Source organism: Elgaria multicarinata, chromosome 2, assembly GCF_023053635.1.
Source record: "Elgaria multicarinata webbii isolate HBS135686 ecotype San Diego chromosome 2, rElgMul1.1.pri, whole genome shotgun sequence".
Classification (NCBI taxonomy): domain Eukaryota; kingdom Metazoa; phylum Chordata; class Lepidosauria; order Squamata; family Anguidae; genus Elgaria; species Elgaria multicarinata.
This window is the reverse complement of record NC_086172.1, coordinates 140,561,193-140,583,324: the sequence shown is the minus strand read 5'-3', so window position 1 is coordinate 140,583,324 and position 22,132 is coordinate 140,561,193. Positions and strand designations below refer to the sequence as shown.

The window sequence follows — 22,132 nt, the reverse complement described above, 5'->3', positions numbered from 1 at the left end:
AAAGTCCTGGCATTTTTCTTTAATAGTCTTGTGCCAGTGAGAAGGGTGTTGTGTGTTGTAAAAGGATTCTCTCCAGGCAGCTGGGAAGGGAGATGGGCATGTGACCTCAGGCCACGTTTGCCTCCTTGTCTGCCAATAGGTAATGATTGTTGTAACAGACTTCATTAAGCAGATTTTAGAATGAAGTGTTTGCTTGCATGTTGTGTTGCCAATTAGCTTGAAAATAACCTCTTAGATCTATTGCTTGGAATTACTTAACTATAATTCTTCTGATGTGTCAGGTGGTTTCTTCTACGTTTTAAAATGATTTTATCTTACATGTTTATCCAACTATAAACTTGTAATCACCCTTCAGTGAAGCATGGTTGGGCCTTGTGTGCACAAAGCAGTCCCATAGTCAACTGTGACCTGCCCTTTTGCTGGACCACAATAATTTAATTACTGTATTTTCTGGCGTATAAGACTACTTTTTAACCCAGGAAAATCTTCTCAAAAGTTGGGGGTCGTCTTATACGCCCAGTCGTCTTATACGCCCAGTCGTCTTATACGCCGGAAAATACGGTAATGGTTAATTTCTAGGTGAAAGGAAACAAAGTTAAAGCTTTCTTATAAAAGTTCACTGCTAAAGTTAGCATCTAAACAAAGAATTCTATCTCTGAATAGATTGTTCACTGGAAGGAAAAATAGTCATAATCTTTGGTTGAGAACTTGACTTTTGGGACCTGTTTAGATGGTAATTCTTCTACTTTGGGTGAAATCAGGAATGGGCCTCAGATTTATGTGCACCTTTTTTCTGCCCAGATCATGCCAAGTGAAGAGGAGGGTTTCTTCTTTGTTTTGGACACAGCCAGATTCTGTTTCATAGGATCTCCCAACTCCCTAGCTATCCTCTCCCCACTACAAGGCGGGCCAAGAAGAGAGCACTTGCCTATTCCTCAGCGCTTCATGGGTTTTATCCTGGAGGTGTGAATTATCTTGTTCATAGGTGCATAGACTGAATAAAATGAATAAAAAGGACAGTTGTGTAGGGATGAAATTAATATACTTATGTAGCTGTTGACAGATGTATCCTCCACAAATACCTTATATTCAGAGGAAACCTGACTGGGAAAACTTAAAAAAAAACTTTTCTAAGTAGCGCCCCAGTCCTATACATGCATAGAAGTAAGTACTGCTGTGTTTAGTATGAATTTGTCCCAAGTAAGTCATTGCAACATTGCAGCCTTGATGTTACAGTAGTCCACTTTGGATTGTACTTACTTGCAGGCACACTAAATTGGACACATATTTCTTTGAGCTTGCTAAAGTATGGAAGAGTCCTGGGTTTACTGCAACCTCTGAATTATATATGCCTATACTTATGCTTTAAGATAAATAACATAGTACACAAACATATTTCATATAAGGCTCAGTGTTTTCAGTGGAACTTCCATGTAATATGTTTTATAATCTGGTTTAAATACATGAATGTTCATCACTTAAAATATTGACATAGACAAATCTATACTTCCATTAATTCACTTTTCCCCTAATTTGCTATGGCTGGTTGGGTTGCAGAATATATTATCTTTGCGTTGGTGCCCTTTTATAATTTTTAAAAAATGAAGGAAAAGTCAACAAGTTAAAAACCAGAAGAAATTCTCTGGTATGCCAAACTGTTTCAAATTGTATTAATGTTTTTAATAAATTTAATCGGTGAACACTTTCCCTTTATTATGTTTATATCTAGATCTATTTTAGAGTTATTACATCTTATTGCATGTAAAATAAAAGCAGAAGGAAAATGCATGGTGGTTTTCATAAACAAAATGGTGCTGACAATTCAGTTGCACTTCATGAACGGTATCGCATGCTTTATTTGCTTATTTAAATCTGGCTGAATAATTTGTTAATATTGCCTTACTAAAGATGCAGTAATTTCATGCATTAGTGTTAAACCATTTTTAAAAAATATTAGTGAATACAAAGAAATTCAAATGTATTCTTCATTGTTAACAAATTATCATAAAGTAAGTTTGTGAAAAAACTTATGGCCAAAATTGGAGCATTTTACATAACAGTAACAGAAACTGCACCTTTAAAATACTGAAATGTATTTGAATAACACTTCTGATTGATGCTTAACCTGTAACACTCACAGACAGCTTGCATTGCCAATTGCTGATTTATTTTTCTTTCAATAATATGCTGCATGTAGACAAAGATGACCTGTCCCCAACTGCTGAGGTTTGGGATGTAGACCAGGGACTAATAAGTAAACTGAAGGAACAGTACAAGAAGGAACGAAAGGGGAAGAAAGGGGTAAAGAGTAAGTGCAGATTCTGAATCTTGACACAGCTCTCTGAATTATGTGGAGAACAGGTTTTTCTTAATGTGTTCTCTTTCTTCCCCTCCATTTTAACACTTTTCTATTTTGGGGGCAACCAACTTTAACTTTCCATCTGTAAATCAACATGTCATCTAAAATGAAATTATTTGAATTTGAACTTTGGGGGCAGGCAGAAGGTGTATAAATTATGCTGCTTAAGTATCACCTAGAAATAATTTATAAAGATAGCAGTGACTTGAGAACTAATTCAAATACAAATTAATAATATTGCTTCTGACTTAATTTGCCAAATTTAGTTAATTTTTTTAAAAAGCATATATGGAAAAGAGTATTTTGCATTAATGTTTGGGTATTTTAACTGAGATCCATGAATTTTGGCTTGGCCTACTAGCTAGCTAGTGTGTTTGGTCACTATCAAACCCTCCCCTCTTCATAATTCTTTGCCTCAGAGTCTTGTTTTACGTCACACTGCTACCGTCTAAAGTGAAACAAGCTCCTCTCCCAAATCCTCTGGCACTTACAGAGGACTTTCAGGAGGGCAGAGTTTTTTCTCACACTTTGTGCTGTACTTTGGAGAATGAAAGAAACAAGAGGAGACCTGGGAGAAAGCTGGACTTGGTTTCACTTTATCCGGGGAGAGTCTCTTGTGCTGCTTCTGCTAAGCCATCATGTAGCTACCAACCCTTTCTCTCCCCTGGGTTCTCTGCAATTTATGGAGAATTCAAGAAAAGGGTAGAAGCTTAATTTCCACCACTGCTGAGTATGGTTATGAAATGTCACACAACTTGTTTCACAGACATTACCGGGATGATGAAGGTCAGCAGTAATCATGTGACTCCTAGGGCATGGCTAGACAAGGGGGGTGGAGGGGGATGATCTCACGATATGATGATCACAAGGTCATCCCCCTCAGTCTACATGTGACGCACGACGTCTCGGGAGGAAGAGGACGTCGCACCCACCTTTTTGTTTTGTTTCGTTTTAATCGAAAAAGAGCACAGGAGCACTCCATCGCAAAAGTGAGGTGGGTTTGTTTTTTTTTAAAAAACGCAACAACTCCTGCTTCCCCCACCCCACCCCCGATGGGCACAGTGCTCCTGAAGAGCTCTTTGCCCCGTGCGGGGTTCCCAGTTCCTTGCAAGTAACTGTGAGGAGCTGGGACAAACTGCGACGCCTGCCCACACGTTCTGCGGTCTTGTGGAAAAAGCGGGCTACAACTGTAGGGCCATATCCTGGGAAAGGGAGGGATCATCCCTCCCTGCTCCTGGGATCCACTGTGCGTCATGTGGACGCTCAGGGACAATCCCGGGACGATCCCTGGGATATCGCCCCATCTAGACATGCCCCTAGTTAGGACCTGAGAGCCGTGGCTCTTTAACTGAGTGGTGGCACAAGATACGGAGTGAGAACTTAAAGTTCAAATGAGGGGGAAGATTCTGTTGCAGCCTGAGCCGATTTCTGCCCAGAAGTAGAAGTTTTAGTATTGTAGCTGCCAAAACTGCTGTGCTGACCGTGGAAGCTGCAGAAAGGCAAAGAACATGTGGGAGCTCCTGGCTACATTGGCTGTGCCCCTGCTGCTGGTTTTACTTTGAGACGGCCTGTCTTGGTCGCTTCTTCTGGCAGTGTTGGATTAATATCCCAATCCACAGATTCTTAGAGACACAGCAGTGGACTCCATACCTGTAACTGTATGCAAGGATTCTGTGCATTCATTTGCTGACACGAAGCCTTCAAGTTGGGTTGGGAGATTTGGGCAGTAGCTTAAGATTAGAAGATAGTTAGTTTCAACAGTTCGAGAAACGCTACTTAACAGAAACTTTGATCAAGATTGAAAGTAGGCTTGTGATAGCTGAAACTTAAATATAAAATATATACTCAGTCTGCAGATTTGACATTTACAGCCAAATCATTACTATGTTTTCTCAGAAGTATGTCCCATCAGTGAAATTTATTTCCAAGTATGCAGTTTTAGCTGGAGTTCATCCATGAAAGGAAACCCTATGTACTCTTTTAATAAAGTATTTTATGCTGGTTTGGCTTTGTATGCAAAATAGATTTGTGCATGTTTTTTTTTTTTAAAAAAATTAATAATAGTGTTGCATGTTTTCTCCATTACTTGCTTAACCCAATACTAATTCTGGATGAGCCTTTCGTGCCTCTTTAGGAAATGCTCGTAGCCCATTATATAGCTTCATTTTGTGCTGACTATGTAGACATCTGTTGTAAAATTATTGGAGTTGCAATATATATTTCAAGACAGTCTACTTCCAAATCTAAAATACTATATATAGCATATGCTTTAATTAAGTTATTAGATATTTTAAAAAGTGTTTAATGTTTAGAAGTAATTATGATAAAAGGTTGAGGAATTTTTTTTTTGCGCTAAACTTGAATATTTTTAAGGACATATAGAAATAATAAACCTATAGAGCAAGATTCTGAAATATATTTTCATTTTATTTATTTTATTATTATTTATTATTATTACATTTTTATACCCCATAGCTGAAGCTTTCTGGGCCATTTACATATTTCTTGCAACAGACACAGCTATTTGTGTTAGTGCTCGAAATACTCCCAGGTAATGAAATGGAAATAATGTTTTCAGCAGAAAGGTAACTACAGAATACTTCTGATTTATTAAAGGGAAATAACTTTATGTAAAAGTACATACCTAGTTTTTAGCAGAACCAAGGCAACTAACAATATACAAAATACAACAATGCTATAATTGTTTTATTTGAAGTATTTTTATTCCACTCCTCAGCCAAAAAGCCTCCTGGAGTAGCTTACATGCAGTCAATAAAACAAGACATTGGGTGCGTTCGGACAACCAATAGTCAACCGTGTGTTAATAGGCAACTCCATGGTTGACTATTAGGGGGTACTCCCCACATGACATGTGTTTAGTCAATCACTGTGTGCATTAGGGCCAGTGTCGAGTTGACTATTAGTCAACACTGTGTTTGATTGACACAGCCCCCGTCCTCTCTTCCCTATCAGTCCTTCATAGGTATCCCATCAGCCATTGCTGCATAAATATCCCAGTGTCCATCACAATTTGGAAATGTCACTGCTCCTCCGTAATTGGCTCATTCTCGGCTGTGGGCATTCAAGTGCCCCTCTGCTCGCTGTTAGGATCTACCAATTGCAATGCCGATTACATTGAGATGCATGTGGCCAATCTTCCCCCCTCCTGCTTTGAACAGCACTGGACAAGCCTGTGCAGCTCATGGCATGGAAGGGCACAGGCGTCTGACAGTTGTGCAGGATTTTGTGGACCGAGTAAGGGTGCAACGCAGGTTCTGTTCGCAGTCTGTTGCTAGGAAGGTTTCGGAAGCAAGTTGTGGTGGCTATACTAGAGCTGCAGGCACTGTTTTGGCTGCTCTTGCTAGGGGACTGTGTAGCCAGCGAAAATAGCCAACTGTGCGCTCTGAAATAGTCAACAATGCCTGCTACACGACACGATAAGCAATGGTTGTGCAAATAGTCAACTCTTCACAGTGTTGGTTATGTGTGTTGGTTATTTCAGGAAAATAACCAGCTATGGTGTGAAAAAGTCTTGCTAGATGATGCAATAGTCAATAGTTGACTAGTTAATCAATGGTTGACTATTTAAACCACTGTCATCCAAACCTGGTCAGTCTCTGCCCACAGGCTTCCAATGTATAAAGATACAGTTCATGAGGAAAAAAGGATGGGAAGAGAAGAGGAAAACACTATGTAGTTTTTCAGCAGGACTGGTGGAATGGCCCTGCTTCCCCTCTCATCTCCCTCTGCACAGGCTGCTGGAATGGCCATTAGTGGTAACAGTTGAGGGAGGAGAACTTTTCATGGGAGTCTTTCAATTCAGCTGAAATAAGTAAATAGAACAAAATTTCATGTCTCAATTTGATTTATGCACAACAAGTACTGAACTTTCTAATAGCTAGCTCAGAAAATCTTGATGAAAGAGCACAGGTCAGTTGGCCATAGGATTACAGCTATTGGATTGCTTGACTTACAGATGTATAGGTCATGCTCCTGTTCTTGACAAAGTTGTTTAAAGTGCACTCTGTAGAACTTTAGAGAACATTCAAACACACCGCATTCCCCAACTAAAGGCTACAACACTGTCGAACAAAAGTTTTCAGGTCTTATTTAAGAACCATGGCAGTTAAAGAGCTGCTGTCAAGCGACAGAATAATCTGTTTTTACCTATGTCCCACCTAACCTCAGACGTTTAGCCTACTACTTATTAGCCTACTATTCAAACAAAATGACTAGGCAAAGTGAAATCCACTTCAAAGCCTTAGGAAGTAGTATTTAGGATACAATTGATCAGCCCCTTTTTTATCCAGCTTTTATACCTTCTTCCCTTATAGTATTAGTATTATTGGATATGTCATCTTTCTCTTAACAAAGAGCCAATGATGACAACTGCAGAGTAGGTGTCTCTACTCTGAGATTGGCAGTCCAGCCTTATGACTATTCCAGGTTCCACCTTCAAAAGGATGGGTACTTTGACAGCATAGTCTGCAGAATATTCTTCACACACACCCCAAATTCATCTAACAGTTTGGATAGGTTTGTAGGCGGCCCTCAACTTCGCAGTGTATCATTATTATGTCCTTCCCAGTTGTAGTCTCCATCATTTTCTCAGAATAGAAACTGAATACATATTTCTTGACCTGGAGTAGCACCAAGATAACATAAGCTCCAATATTTGATAAAATAGAGGTTAGTGAGGCTGAATTGTGTTCTTCCCAAATGTATTAAGGACTCATAACTAGCTGTAGGTGGGTGTCACGTTCATTTAAAAATATCTGGTCTAGTAACTAAATGGTTTGTTTCTTAACTTTACTTGGAATAGGATGATTTATACAATTCTCCCTACTCCTACTTATAAAGCACAGTATAATGCAGGGCTGGGCAAAGAAAGATAGGGATCTACTGGTGGATCCCTGGGTGATTTGCTGTAGAATGGTAAGGTTGTTGAAATCCCAATTGTTTAACAATAGTTCTAATTTAGGTTTAAATTAGACTGTTAAATCCGTGATCTATACCAACTCAGCTGTAATTTTGTATGGTTCATGGATTGTTGACGCATATCCTTGTTCTTGAGCACACATGTAGCAAACAGTGCGAGCATATGGAGACTTAACATGCGGTGCATGCACAGTGGATTTATGCACTGCATTTCTACTGAAATAGGGAATAGCTACTTCTAAATTGAGGAATTTAGCCCCAATACATTTTTAAACTAATTCAAGTTGGGGAAATTAGCTCACGGAGTCGCATTAGATTCAGAAAAAAAACTGGTTTTATTTTTACAGATATTGTTCTCAAGCACACATGTTGTGTACGAATGTTCCAGCAGAGAAAATGTCTTGGTTAGTGTTCCTACATCTGAGCATGTGGGATGGTACACTGGTTCTAAGAAACCTAACTAATAGATAGAAAAGACGAAGATTAGGGAAATTAGTGTTGCCAGACAAGGAAATGAAGTGGTGCAAGGGAAATGTCTGAGAAAGGATTGGGAGGCTATACAACTGGAAGAGTTCAGATGTCTGTGAAAGTTGGGAGTGAGGGCAGAGAAATTTATTTATCTATTTGTCCACCTTTCTAACAAAAAGTGGCACTCAAGGCACAATTAAAACTGATTAAGGCAATGAAATAATACATTTAAATATAATAAAATGTAACAATTACAGGGATTGTTTTGTTTTTTAAAAAAAGCACTCAACCCAACAGATCCACTTTCAGGCCAAAGGCCTTCTTGAATAAAATGGTCTTTGCCTGCAGGTGGAAGAACAGCATAGAGGGAGCGAACCTATCCTCCCTTGGGAGAGAGTTCCACGGCCTGGGAGCAGCCACTGAATGTACCTCTGAAAGTGGCAGGCACGAAAGAAGAGCCTCTCCAGAACATGATTGAAATGAATAGGATTGGAAGGAAAAAGGAAGGAAACAGAGCAAGGGATGCATTTGTTACCTGAGGAAGGGTAACAGACTGTAACAGACTGTAAAAATGTATTAAAATGCTGTGGGCACACACTACCCATGTTTTTGTTTTTGTTTTTTTAGCTCAGTTCTAGGTTGTAATATAAGACATTAGTGTCAAGCCTTAGGCACTATTGAATAGCAAGTTATCAGTTGAGAGCTGGTTAATGGATAGATCCAAATAGAGTTCTGATTCTTGATTTCCTGGCGCAACAATTATGAGGATAAGTCATTATTAGGCACCATAGAGCCACCACAATTTTGGCTAAAATAGATTTAGAGTTCTCAATAGAATTCACAGAATTGAGTGTGGCCTTAGCTGTTCCCCACCATCCAGGAGGTCACAGCGCAAACCAAACTATGTTTCTGACAGTGTGGAACCCAGCAGAGGGACTCAGTGGGCACTTTCTGAGGTTTAGTAAAGTGTTCTCTTTGAGAGTATAAACACATTATAGAAAATGGTTCAGTGGGAAAGCATAAGAGGATCCCTTGCCTGAGAAATGTGGGCTAGTTACCAGCATAGAATAGAGAATTGTGCCAGTAAAGAGCATGATGAGAATCAATCGCCCCCAGGTTGATGCTTAGAGCTGAAACACACCAACACAAGCAAAGAGGACAAAACAGACTGCTTGTACTTCCAGGCAGTTATAGGCTTTCACACAAAACATAGCAAAGGGTTTGATTGCTTGGGCTGGACTTAGGATGGGTTGAAACAGGGAGGTCCCCTGCCTCATGGTTACATTTACATCTAGCTAGCTAACTTTTCAAGGCATCGCCAGGATTGGATAATTTTTCCCACCATTATTTACTTTAGAACTTCATTTCAAGTATTTCATCCACATTGCTGATGGCCTTTTGACCCTCTTTCTCCGGCTCATTTCAACATGGCAAATATATTAATTTAGTACTCTAACATCAGCAATTGGAAGTGTACTTTTCATTATTAACATTTAAATCCTTAGATACCCATTTTCAATGCCTAGGATGAGGTTATTCATGCTCTACTGTTTGTTCTACCATCTGATAATCAGAGGTATAGGCTTCAGGATATATTCTAAATGGTAGAACTCTTATTTGGAATTTGAGTAAAAACCATCTGGCTCCCATACAAGATTCAGAATTACAGTGATATTTAACACAATCTACATATTTTCATGGTCAAAAAACAGTAGAATTCTCATTGCATACATATATCAAGCACTCCTAACAGATGACAATCTTAACTTAAGAGGTATTGAAATTTTGCTGATATTAAAGTTAATGATTATCACTGCATTTACCTTTCTTTTCACAAAATTCACAAGTTTATGTGTTAGTTTGGAAATACAAATACTTCAACCCAGGACTGTTGGTTTATTTGCAAGAATGATACAGCTTCCTCATACTGTAGGCATGTTTGTTTGCCAAGACTGCATTGATCACCTAAAACTGTACCTAATTTTGTTGAATCATGGAAGGGCCTGTGGGAAAAATGGGCAGGATTCAATAGGGACCTTGTGCATACACCTAGTCTACACTGCTTGAAGTCACTGCACAGCCCCTACTGCTTGTGGCCATGATGTAGTGGTTGCAGGACCAGGGCCCAAAATGACCTCCCCCTTCCAGAAATGAGCATTTCTGCTCATTCCGGGGCTTGCCCATGAAAGTGCTATATTTTGGCCACAAGCAGTAGGGGCTGGGCATGGACTGCCCAGTCCATGGGTTTGGCTGCATGTGGAAGAGTCCTATTGGATACTGCCCAATTTATTATAAGGTCTTGCCTCAGTTTACTCACTTTGCTTTTAGTGGCTTCTCTGGCTTCTCTTTTTCTGAAGAAGAAATGGCTATATTGGGAAGCCTTTCCCCCCTTTATGTAATGTTTTACGTCCCTACTGTGTATTCATCCTCTCTGGGCAGTCTGAAGATAATGGAATGAACCCTTCAGCATAATGACTTCTGCTTCTACTTGGCCAAGACAATCATGGGCATAATTTGCTTGACATTTGCCCATTTCAGTTGAAAGATACATTTTCATTTACATTCATTTCACTTACATTTCATTTATCAAAATTACCAATATGAAAACTGATTTTTTGTTTGTTAAGGGTGATACCTCTACCCCAATTGTTCAGAATCTTGTTAGCACCTTATCAAATGTATATCAAAGGGTTCTTTCCCCCCTCCTTATTCCCAACTTCATTCATCCCAGAGAGGGTTACAACGTTTTAAAATTAAATTTTCATAAAAACAACAATCTAAAACAATCAATCAAGGAGCCACAGGTTAAAACCAAAATATTAAATATTATCTAAAACACTAGCTGGCTGGAATGGTAATTGGTGAAAAACAAAGATGGGAGGGGCTCACTGCACTTCACTAGGGAAGGTGTTCCATAATCTGGACACAGCCAATGAGAAGCGCTGTGCGTGTGTGTGATCTCGGACAAATTTGTCAGTTTCCCTTTCTCTGAATAGGGATGTGCGAATCAACATAGCTTGAGTTTTCAAAAGTTCTCCAAATTCCATTGCAAAGCTCATTTTAACTCAAGTCTATCAGATTATGAGTGTTGCTGTTTTTCTTTTAGCATGTAAGCCCATGCATATTTTCATTCGTATTTTTCCAAATTGTGCATCAATGATGTGCGTTTTTGATATGGAAGGAGCTATCCTAGGCCCAAGCCAGTTAGGGCTTTAAAGGTCATCACCAACACTCTGAATTGTGCCCAAAAGCAGATCAGCCTATCCTTTAAACTGCACAACAGCATCTGTAGTCAGTGTGTGTTCATGTGCATGAGAATTTCAGCATGGAGCTGAGCCTTCATCTTGGTAAGATGACATTGATCTCAATCCTTACAGAAAATCCAATTATAATACAATATTAGTTGTGTTTTATGGGAAGCAGCCTTGACGAAATCGGGGATTTGTTTTCAGGAATTTTTAACGTGGCTTCTGCTTCACCATTTATGGAACTCAGTTATATTGATTAAAACCCTGAAACTGGCAAATTTCAGTGACAATTCTAGTTTGTGCACTTTTGAATGTGAGGACAATGGGATCTGGAGCATTGATCCATTTCTGGCACTGTTCATCAAAGGGTTCTTGAGCTGAGTACTAGTGTTTATATTTCCTGTGTTCTGTCACTTGTAAAATTTGTGTTGTAAATTTTTTTCTGAGCTTTACTAATATAGGAACTACCATATCTTTCTCTGCCTTACAAGAACCTGAAGATTTCTGATCAGTGCTAAAGATGGAGTCGGCTAACTGATGGGAGTTCTTTTCACCTATGATCCTATGAACTTCCATTTGCTTCTCCATTCCAGCCTGTGTCAGTATAACCTGAGATCTTTTGCACAAGACAGTTCTTTAACTCAAATTAGTCTGGAAGAACCTTCTCTATTTCTGTTTTAAGATTAAAAGTATATACGTAGATTAACTTCATGCTCTTGCCCTAAATCATCTTTTCCACTTAAAAAAAAACCTCAGCATGAGAAGTTTTATGTAACCCGCAAGATAACCTGTGAATTTTGGTCCTAATTACTCTGCTATTCAGTAAAGTGAACTTTGTTCTAGTCGTCAGAAAGGACATGTTTTCTTACAGTCTAGGATCATTCAGCAGTTTGATTTTCAGCAGCAGTGTTACCTTCCAAACACTCTCAAGTATACAGACCAGAGAGTAGAAAGAAATCTTGGCCAGCTTTATCCAGAGGATGACGTGATGGAGGAGTCAATACAAACTTATTTCTGCCATGTGCTTATATCTTCAGAGTAAAGAAGACTGCTTTTAGGCTACATATTTAAAATTAAATATATGACTATGCAGAAAGCAATTAAATCAGAGAAAAATTATAAGCAAATACTCTTGATCAGTTAGCATGTTCTTGAGCAAAACATGCACATCCCATGTTGACTAAGCCACCTTTAATTTAAACCACATTTCAAAAATTGAGAGAAGCATCCTTTCTATCAGTCCTAATTAATCTCTTCCATAGCAACTTCAAAGTTTAGTGGCTTTCCATGAAATGGCCCAGTTTCTCAACCATAGTTTCATTGCCCTTAGATAAGGTAGTAGCTTTTCCAAGAACAGCTAAAAAATTTCCTTGAGAACATGACAAAATCTTGTCTAGATGCAGCCCTCAATTTAACTAAACATTTGATTAGAGTAGATAACAGAGCTTGCGTGTTTGTTGGAAATACCAGGGTTCTGCATCACGTAAATGTTTCTAATAAGCTTAATGATCGGGCTAAATCCAACATGACTTTCTTCTCCCCCTGCAGCTTCTTGCACCCCCTGAAAAATCTGCTCCAGACAGACCCCCAATTCTCCAGAGCAGTTTTTGAAGATACATAAAACGCTGTAGGTGGGAAAAGAAATTGACTATTCCCTGATGGAGGCAGTTTTTATACTATACTAGGGAGCCTGTATCCCTTTTTCTAGGCTTCTCATGCTGTCAGAATTTTGGATTAAAAGATTATTTAATTCTCTAGTTTAATTTTAACATCCTTCATATACATGCTGAGTCCTGACCATTCCACTTTCTTTCCATGATAGAATTTTGTTTATTCAAATCACATGAGTCTATAGTGTGACTTGCTGGAGATAATTTGTAAAATAATTTACTGAATTGTTCATTTCTCCCTTTAAGCACTGGTGCTCTAAACTGATACGTGTTTACTCTGTAAATGTTACTTTTATGTGGGTACTAGGTGCTTTTTTGATGAATGCCTTCTTGGGTATATGTATGTCGGGCACCTTTTTGGGGAGAAAGGAACCCCTGGATTTGCTTTTTATTTCTCTTCATATAAAGTAGCTTCAACTATTGTAATATTAGGATATTGAGTTTTTGTATCATGATGTAATCTGGATCTATGGAGATCTTGCAGTGAAAAAGGGTCATCTAGGTTCCCCTAATAAAGGAATAGTGGTTACCAGGTCAGCGAACAAGGAAGAGCACTTGCTAGTCATTCTGTTGATCAGAAATAGGCTATGAGAGGAGATTGAATCTCCTATCTCCAGTGTTTAGTCTATGATTATAGGTTTTAATTTTTATGGTATTTCTGTTTATGAACCATAAAACCCAGGTATCTGTTAGGCAGATGATACAATTCATAAATATATAAAATAAATAACAATTTGCTATTTTATTTTGGCAGTTCTGGCTTAATCTTAATTTAAAGCACTTTACAGGATAAAATAGTGTACAAAGTTCTATATCTCCATGGCATCTACATCTTGCATACTAAATTCAAGTCAACCTTCCAAATAAGTGAATAGTATTTTATACTATTGTGCTTAGATTATATTTTTAAATTGTCCAATTATTTATTAAAAATACAAAAAAGGGGGAAAGTTAATAGTTCGTTGCCTTCCAACCATCTATTCATCTATATTTATCCCCTCTTTTGGTAAACAAGTGTTTGTGCCTTCTCAGTGATGTTAGCTGGATTTTTAAAAATAAATATATGCGTTTGTTTAGGGAGTATATTTTTGAGGTTTCTCATAGGGAGTTCAAACATTCAACCTCTCTACTGTAAGCAGAACACACAGCAATTACACAAAGTACAAGTCAAGTCTCAATCCTTTTCTTGAAGATTCATTTTAATTCATTCTCCAACACATTATGTAATTATATTCTACTCAAGCATATGTCTTTAATGAGATCACATTAAAACAAGATTATTGATTAGCAAACTGGGCATGTAAATGGCTATCAAGTCAAGCGGTAGCAATCAAATGAACCTTTGCTGCTGACATTAATTTACAGGGGTCAACAGGACAAAACTGCACGACATGATAGCTGATCTGGGCGATGATGAGCTACCCCACATCCCATCAGGAGTCATTAATCAGTCTAGGTCACCCTCTTCTAGAATGACTGATCATGAAGGTGCAAGAGCAGAGGAAGGTACAACAAATTCAGCTACTTACTTTCTTTTTAAAAAGTCTTAGTTTAAAACCACACTTGCGTAGTCCCTCTGAACCGAATGCTAAGATTAAGATGCCATTGTTGCTTGCAACTTGGTTCAGCAAAAGACTACTACTATCCATTCTCCAGTTTTCATCTTGTATGACAGAAATCAATACCCAAACTTGTGTTTTTAAATTATGTCTATAAAATTACAAACCTTACTATAACTATTGTGAGTAACAAATACTAAGGAGTAATTTTAAAAGCAGTTGCTGGTCATGAATAGTTTTAATCATTCTAGTGTGTTGGGAATATCTTTTTGAGAACCAGTCCTTGAACAAAATGCATTGAGTGGAATTGATTTGTGCTCTGCTCACCATTTGAAAGAAATGCTGCTCTCAGCATGTTTTTAGCAGTTATTAACATGCTTTTAAAACATTCTTTTGTAATCTGAAAAACAGCCCTGCTAATGAAAATATACATGTTTACCAGCTTTCAGCATTAATCCAGATTCTACCCCTGAAAATTTCCCTAAAATGAAGCAAGCAACTATCCTAAGAAGAGATCTATCTTAAAACTGAAAAACCTGTTTTTCCTTGGTAGTCATGGGTTGCAATGCAAAACCCTTAAGTATATGGTGATTAACTGGCAAGCTATGGAGTTCAAAATAAATCTATGGAGAAAAGATGTTCACACCAACTTTTCAGCATAGTTTGTATTAATGCTCTGTCAAAATTATTTGTCATGGATCCTTTCGCATTGTCAACAAAAGCTGTGTTTTGCACAGTCTTGAACCCCAAATGATAGATTGTGGGAGTTAAGTATTATCAATATTCTGAACATGCAAAGATATATCATTAATTTATTCTGCATCCTGATATTTAAAAACAAAAACATTTTTGAGAAGTCATTGGGGAGAGGGGTGGTAGTTATTTTTATGAAATGCAAAGTTGGATGGATCTGCTTATGATGCATAGAGGGAATGGATGTGTGACCTCATTCAGCTATTTCATGTTTGAATTTTATTATTTGTCAAGCTACATAATGTGGAAAAAGCAGCATCTTGTTTTGTGCTTTGCCTTCCTTCCCCCTACTATTTAGGTAGCATATGAAAGGCCAAGGCAGATTTTTTTAATTTCCTTTTTTTATCCTGTGTACCATGCATGAACCTGATTCTCTTGGTTACTTACCTGTTCATTTCTGGTAAAGCTTCAGTACCAGGAAATGCAGACAAAATTTAGAAATAAAAATTATCATAAAGAAAGTTGCTGTAAATGAAAGTTGCTATTCACTTTGGAGAATAGTTTTGTAGGATAAATAATCTGTTGCCTAGGTTTTAAAAGTAGATACAACCAAAACTAATGTTGAACATTAAAGTTCTTATGAAAAGATCTGTTGGTTCAAAATCAAATTAGATTTGAAAGCCGAATTTCAAAAAACTGCTTTTTGAGCTAAATTTGAGTGGGGAGGTAGAAGTTAGTGTGGAACTCTGTGTTTGACTTTAGTTGAGTAATAGGTTTTTCAAGTCCTCTTAATTCTTAAGTATAAAAGAGATATTGGCTATGGCTTATTGTTGAGTTAAACGTCTGGATTGTTTTTCCTTCAACAACCCAGAGTTTCGGGTTTGAATGTCACAGCAAACAACCCAGGAATGAGGCGTTCCTCAATTGTTTTGAAAACTGGGAACAAAGCAGAAGCAGCCCTAACAACTCATGGGATCTTGTTACATGCAAGTCAGGTCATTGGGTTGGATCCAGTCTTGCTCTTCCGTTAACAGAAGGAACCCTTACACAAATGGAAGGTACCCATATCCAGCAGAAGTTCCCTGCTGAAGGAAGGGGGAAAGCAATTTTCTCTAATTCCTCTTTCCCTTTGCAGTTCCCAGGGCCACCACCTCCATACTGTTCCAGAGGGTCACCAGACCTTCCAAGGCAGGTTTTTGAAGAGCACAGGGGGCTGCAACAGGAAGGGGTAATTCCTCCCTTCCTCAAGTAGAGCATCCTGTGAGCAAAGTTCTGCTTGTGGGTAGTCTGGATTCAACCCATTCTATTTGCCCCATGAGAGCTAAAAAAATGATGTAATAAAAGAAATCCTTCTGTAAGGCAGTGCTTGGATAGGCTTAATATACTGAGGGTGATATTCAATTAACACGTCCTGTCAATGGAACAGCTCCCGTCAGCGTAATAGGGAGGAGTGATTTTTCCCTCCCCATTGCAGGTCTTCTAAATCTGCTCTGGAGGGGTGGGGGACCCCACAGAACACATTGGGGAACAGAGGGCTGTAGAGGGAGAGAGATGGGAATGTCCCATTGTGCAAGCGGAAGTCGCTCGTGCAAATTTGGATTTCACCCATATTTTGTATTGAAGAAGATTTTTTGAAAATGAGAAAGAGGTATATGCATTTGAAACAGTAAGTGAATGTAAAATGGAACTGACATTGCTTTGGTGCAGTACTGCTTGCTTTTTTGCAGTTGTTAGAAAATCAGTAAAATAGATATGCGCTAAACGAACATAGACTTCTGACAAGCTAAATTTAAAAAAACCCCAAGGCATTATACTGTTAGTGACCCCCATATAGAAATGTAAGATTTTTGGAAATCTGGAAGACATAGCAAAAAACAAACACATTTCCCTCCCAGAAAAAATGAAAACTTGGGGGAAATGGAAAAATTTGCGGTTCGTGAATTTTAGGAGCATAAAATGTATTATGTTTGACTTGGTTTTCTCATAAATTTACCATTATAATTAAACATATTTAAATGTACACTTGTAATTATTGTCTGAATAAAATATACTTTTAAATTTAATATACCAAACATGATAAATACATTTTAGGGATTTCAGAAAGTTAACCCCTGAAACATCTTAATCATCTTAGGAGCCAGAAGAAGCAGAAAGAGCTAAGACTGGTGTACAGCATCTGATCCTGTTTGTGAGGAGTTGGTTGGGTTGAAGATTAGAAAAATCTGATCTGAAGGAAAAGCTATCGAGAGCTTATTTAGGAAATACTCTTGTACCTCCTGGAAATGGAATTTAATATTTCATTTTAATTTAAATGTATATTTAATTTTAATAACCTTTACATGATCTCAGCCTATTTTTGAAGAGTAGCATTTTCTTTCCTTTTATGAATTATTCTCATTAATAAACATCTTCCTTTTTGCTCATTTTCAAATGTTGCCTCTCTAATAGTGATGTCAGTCCCATGCCAATGCCATAGGAACCACATAGACCACTTATTTTGGTGGCAGCAATTAAAGACTTTATAACTGAGGCAGCACACTCTAACAGTGAGGTCTAATTGGGAACTTTAATGAAAAACTATGTCAGTGAGTTCCATAGAGTCAACTTCAAAGTTTTTTTTTTTTTTTTTTTTAAAGGAACATGATCAGGCCTCAAGGTGCTCCATCGTATATGATGACAGAGTCAGGATAACCTATAGTGTTTTACATGTGGTTTTTAGAACTATATTCATTGACCACAATAGCATCTAACCAGAACAACCCCAGAAACACCGAACTCTATAGAAGAAAACCCAAACTGTCAAGAATGTACATTCTTTTCACATATTTTTATTTAATATTACAGTTGTATCTTGCCTTTTTCCTCTTGCAAGGAACCCAAAATGGCTTACATGATCCCCCACCCCACCCAAATTGTGAGGCCCAAAATTACCCAATGAGTTTCATGGCTACATGGGAACTAGAACTTGGATCTCATGAGTTCCAGTCCAATAGTCTAATTACTACACCACACTGACTCTCAATGTTGAGGGAATAGATATGGTGACTAGTCATGTTTTGGGAAATTGTTCATGACTTGGAGCATCACTAAATGTCTATCAGCATTAGATCAACAGTTTTAATAAGGAATGGAAGAAGTAACTATACTGCGAATTCCCTCCCTCCTTCCATGGCTTCAAAGTTTTCAGAAATGTTATGTCTCTAATGTTATAAAAGTCTTCATATTACATAGTTACTAAGAATCATTTTGGGGGACTAAAGATGAGGCAGTAGTATATGAATACTTTGTCTTAAACGTTTTATTTATCATTCTAAAAGAAAATGGACAGTATCCTACACTGCTCCCGCACTAGCGGAACATACCACTAGTGCTACAGGAACTTGTGGTTCCTGAAATTATTGGAAACACTCATTTTCAGAATGGGGCAAGTCAGCAGCCAACAGAAGGGAGCTCCACTGACCTGCCCTATTTCAGAATTGAGCATTTCCTCTTATTTCCAGGGTTATTTCTGGTATTACTAGTTCCTGTTGGGCTGATAGTCCTTTCCACTGGCACAACAGAACTAGCAGAAGTGCAACAACAGTAAAAGATACTGCCTAATATTACGTCTTCTAAATTCATTTCACTTTTTTGTGGAGGGGGGGAATGATTGGGGGGCAATGGACATGACAGAAGTATTCCATTTTTCCCACTGACTTTTTCCGGGTTTTTTACTGGGCCTTCACATCTCTATGCGTATGTAAGAGAAGTATAATTAGCTGGTGTAGTCTTATCTCAAAGACTATACAGCTATTCAAATAAATGTAAAATACACTTAGTGTTCATTTAAAATATATCGCCTTTTGAATTAAAAATTAGCATAAATAAACTTAATAAACTGTCTTGTTTCTTATAGCTGAGCCAATAACGTTTCCATCTGGAGGAGGCAAGTCATTTATTATGGGTTCAGATGACGTATTGTTAAGTGTACTAGGCCTTGGGGACCTTGCAGACCTGACTGTAGCTAATGATGCAGACTACAGTTATGATGTAAGTATGGTTTTATTTTATAATGGGTCTAATGTAGTAGCGCATTCTTCGAATGTTCCAAACATTTCGGGCACATGTGGCCCCCACCCAGTGGCACAGGAGCAAAAAACCTACTATAGAGTAAATGGCTATGAATCCTTAAAAAGAACAAGATGACCTTGAAAATAAGCTACCACATGTTTTTGAGCGTTTTTAGCAGTTAACCTCTTTTGTCCCTTTCAGCAGTTAACTGCTTATTTTTTGTGGCGGCAAAAGTAAGTGGTGGAAAGTAGGGGATCAAGGGGGTGGAAAGTGGCTCCAGATGCCCTGCGTTGCCCACCCCTGGCCTAGAGCTACTCACCACGTAATTGTTTATAGTTATTAACAATGGCCCTATTTGGGCATAAGGGTGGTGTCCAGCAGCAAATTGTGGGTTACGAGCCATTTCCTGTTTACATTAACAGCCCTGGAATGTTGCATTTGAGGGTTGTTTCCTTGACATCCCAAAAGGGGCACCTGGAGTTGTTGGTGAATTAAACAGCCCCAAGTTGTTTAACATCCTTTAAATACTGCCTCAAAACACATCTTTTCACACAGGCTTTCCCTGGGCTAACTGCTCCTGGCTTTATTTTGGTTTTATATGGTATTTTTAAACTTTTAATGCTTTATATCATGTTTGATTTGCTATATTTTATGGTTTTAATTGTGAACTGCCCAGAGAGCATTGGCTGTTGGGCAGTATAAAAATATATTTATTTTTAGATTTTCTTTCTTTTTTCTTTTTGTGAATATCAACAAAACGGAACAGAAAATGCATCGTGAAAATGAAAGGAAAACAAACCCATATATTGCATATATAGGATTATCGTCATTTCCATCATGTGTACTGCTCAAAAAAAAGGGGGGGATTATACAAAGGTTTCAAGAAAAGCAGACCAGATATCTGTGTATTTATCCACTTGCAAGCTGCGTTGGGCAGAATAAAAATATAAAAAATAAAAATAAAGAAAAGTTAACTTGGCACAATTTGTAGATTAATTAACCTAAGATTTGTTGCTGGACATCGCTATTATATCTGAACGGTTGCCAAAATTAAGAATTCTGCTACTGGCAGAATAAGGGGAAGCAGTTTTTGCTGATTTTTTCTGTAGCCCAGTATGCTTCCCAAAAATCTGCTCCAGAGAACTGGGGACCTAGGTAGGAAGTGGCATTGGAGGCTGCATGGGGAAATGGGAATTCATGAAAATCTCCCCTCCTCCCCTTCCTCCAGAGGAAATCTCCACTGGATCAAAATCCCTTCTGTGAATGGAATTCTTCCGTTTGTGGAAGGCAAAGTCTTATCTCCAGCTCATCAGGCAATATCCAGTTTTGCAAGAGTACTAGCGCTAAAAGTGTTGCATTAGTGCTTCTTAGGCAAAGGGGAAAAGTGGTAATTTGCCTCTGGATTTGGGTGGCAAATCACTGTTTTTTCTCTGCCTAGCAAGTGCTAGTGATTGGTTTACACTAGTGCAACATCATTAGTGCTAGGGCTGTGACAGCATTGCTTCTGAGTGACTCCAGTTTCTTAAAGTATTTCTGAAAAGGTTTTGCAATCAGAATCTTTTAAAAATCAGACCCATGCAAAGACTAAGATAATTTGAAAGCAAGATGATTCAGATGTGTGATATATTGTAGTGTAAGAAGATAGCAATTTTGGGGGAAAGGAAGAATGGATATGGAGATTTATTAAGAATAGAAAGCATTCATTGACCATAGGAAATCCTTTAGGTAGTTTCTGGGTACTAAAACTTTGGCACACATCCGCCAAGATTTTCTCTACAATCATCAGTTCTAAAAAAGCTGTTTGTTTCTTTTTAAAAGAAAATTGTAGTTATTAGGATTCTCATAAAATTACAAGGATAGGTACTTCTATTTCTGTGCTTTGCAATACAACCCTAGGCATCATTGATTGAACATATACTTAGTTTTCTAGTATATACATGCCAAGAACCTACAGGACAAAAGCTTGTGGTTCTGTGTGGCTCTCTTTTAACACCATGCATTCTTATTTTAGCTGCCAGCCAACAAAGATGCCTTTCGGAAAACATGGAACCCTAAGTATACGCTACGCAGCCATTTTGACGGAGTGCGGGCATTAGCTTTTCATCCTGTAGAGCCTGTGCTGGTTACAGCCTCTGAGGACCATACTCTGAAACTTTGGAACTTACAAAAAACAGTTCCTGCCAAAAAGCAAGTATATGTTTAGATGCTTTCAATGTCCTTTATATTCTGAAATCTCTGAAGATTACAGTTTGGGGAGTTGATGCTCATAGAATGCCATTTGCCATCTTTCTTTCAGGAGTGCCTCTTTAGATGTGGAACCTATCTACACATTTAGAGCCCATATGTAAGTATTTTTTACACTTTAGTATTTCCCAAATATGTGTAGCACTGGCACAAAGGAAAAATTACAGCATAATGGTTTGGTTAAATGGCTGCAGCCTCAGGCTTTTGATGCTTGCTTTTGGTTTCTTTTAATTTTAAAACAAAGTAATCAGTCATGTTCCAATCATGCTCATAACCCTTAATGGCTCGTTTATGATAGGCATGTCATATTTTCTATATAGAAAAACATGGCTGACTAATACAAAGATCTGCTTCTAGAAGGTAAAATGGTAGGGAATAACACTTTTATATTTAAATCAGAATAGTAATGCAGCATATGCCACATCTTTATAATAAAGAGCAAAAAAGAAGAAGATAACATTACAAACAAGTACACATGGATAAAAATGTATTGTGTGTTTACAAGGATATAGTAATCTTGATAATCTATCCAAACTTCAAAGTCCAAATTTTTAGTTTTTGGTTTATTAACTTAAATATTATGTTGCTTTTGTGTTTTAAAATAGTGGACCTGTATTGTCATTGGCAATTAGTTCTAATGGAGAACAGTGTTTTAGTGGTGGTATTGATGCAACTATACAGTGGTGGAACATGCCTAGTCCTAATGTGGATCCTTATGATACATATGGTAAGCATCCTTTAGATATGATATGCTTTTAGCCATTATGAGAGAAAATCTTTACATCTTAAAATAAATTGAATGATGGTTCATACAAATTTACATTACACAAGGACCCAGGCAATTTTTATTGTGATCTTTGGATCATTCCCATTTGGGATCCATGAAGCCTTAAACCTCCATCT

General features: G+C 37.9%; 1 protein-coding gene across 3 annotated transcripts in view; it reads left to right on the top strand.

The window, feature by feature from the left end:
* Nucleotides 1-22,132, top strand: part of STRN3 (striatin 3) — a 58,734-nt gene that overhangs the window by 30,399 nt on the left and 6,203 nt on the right. Inside the window, exons 8-13 of one of the 3 annotated variants that reach the window (XM_063117766.1) lie at nucleotides 2,198-2,308; nucleotides 14,049-14,189; nucleotides 18,831-18,964; nucleotides 20,997-21,172; nucleotides 21,282-21,329; nucleotides 21,835-21,956. In XM_063117766.1, the coding sequence (XP_062973836.1) occupies nucleotides 2,198-2,308; nucleotides 14,049-14,189; nucleotides 18,831-18,964; nucleotides 20,997-21,172; nucleotides 21,282-21,329; nucleotides 21,835-21,956 (732 nt within the window). The remainder of the gene's footprint in view (nucleotides 1-2,197; nucleotides 2,309-14,048; nucleotides 14,190-18,830; nucleotides 18,965-20,996; nucleotides 21,173-21,281; nucleotides 21,330-21,834; nucleotides 21,957-22,132) is intronic. The other 2 variants (XM_063117767.1, XM_063117768.1) reach the window with 2 other exon arrangements.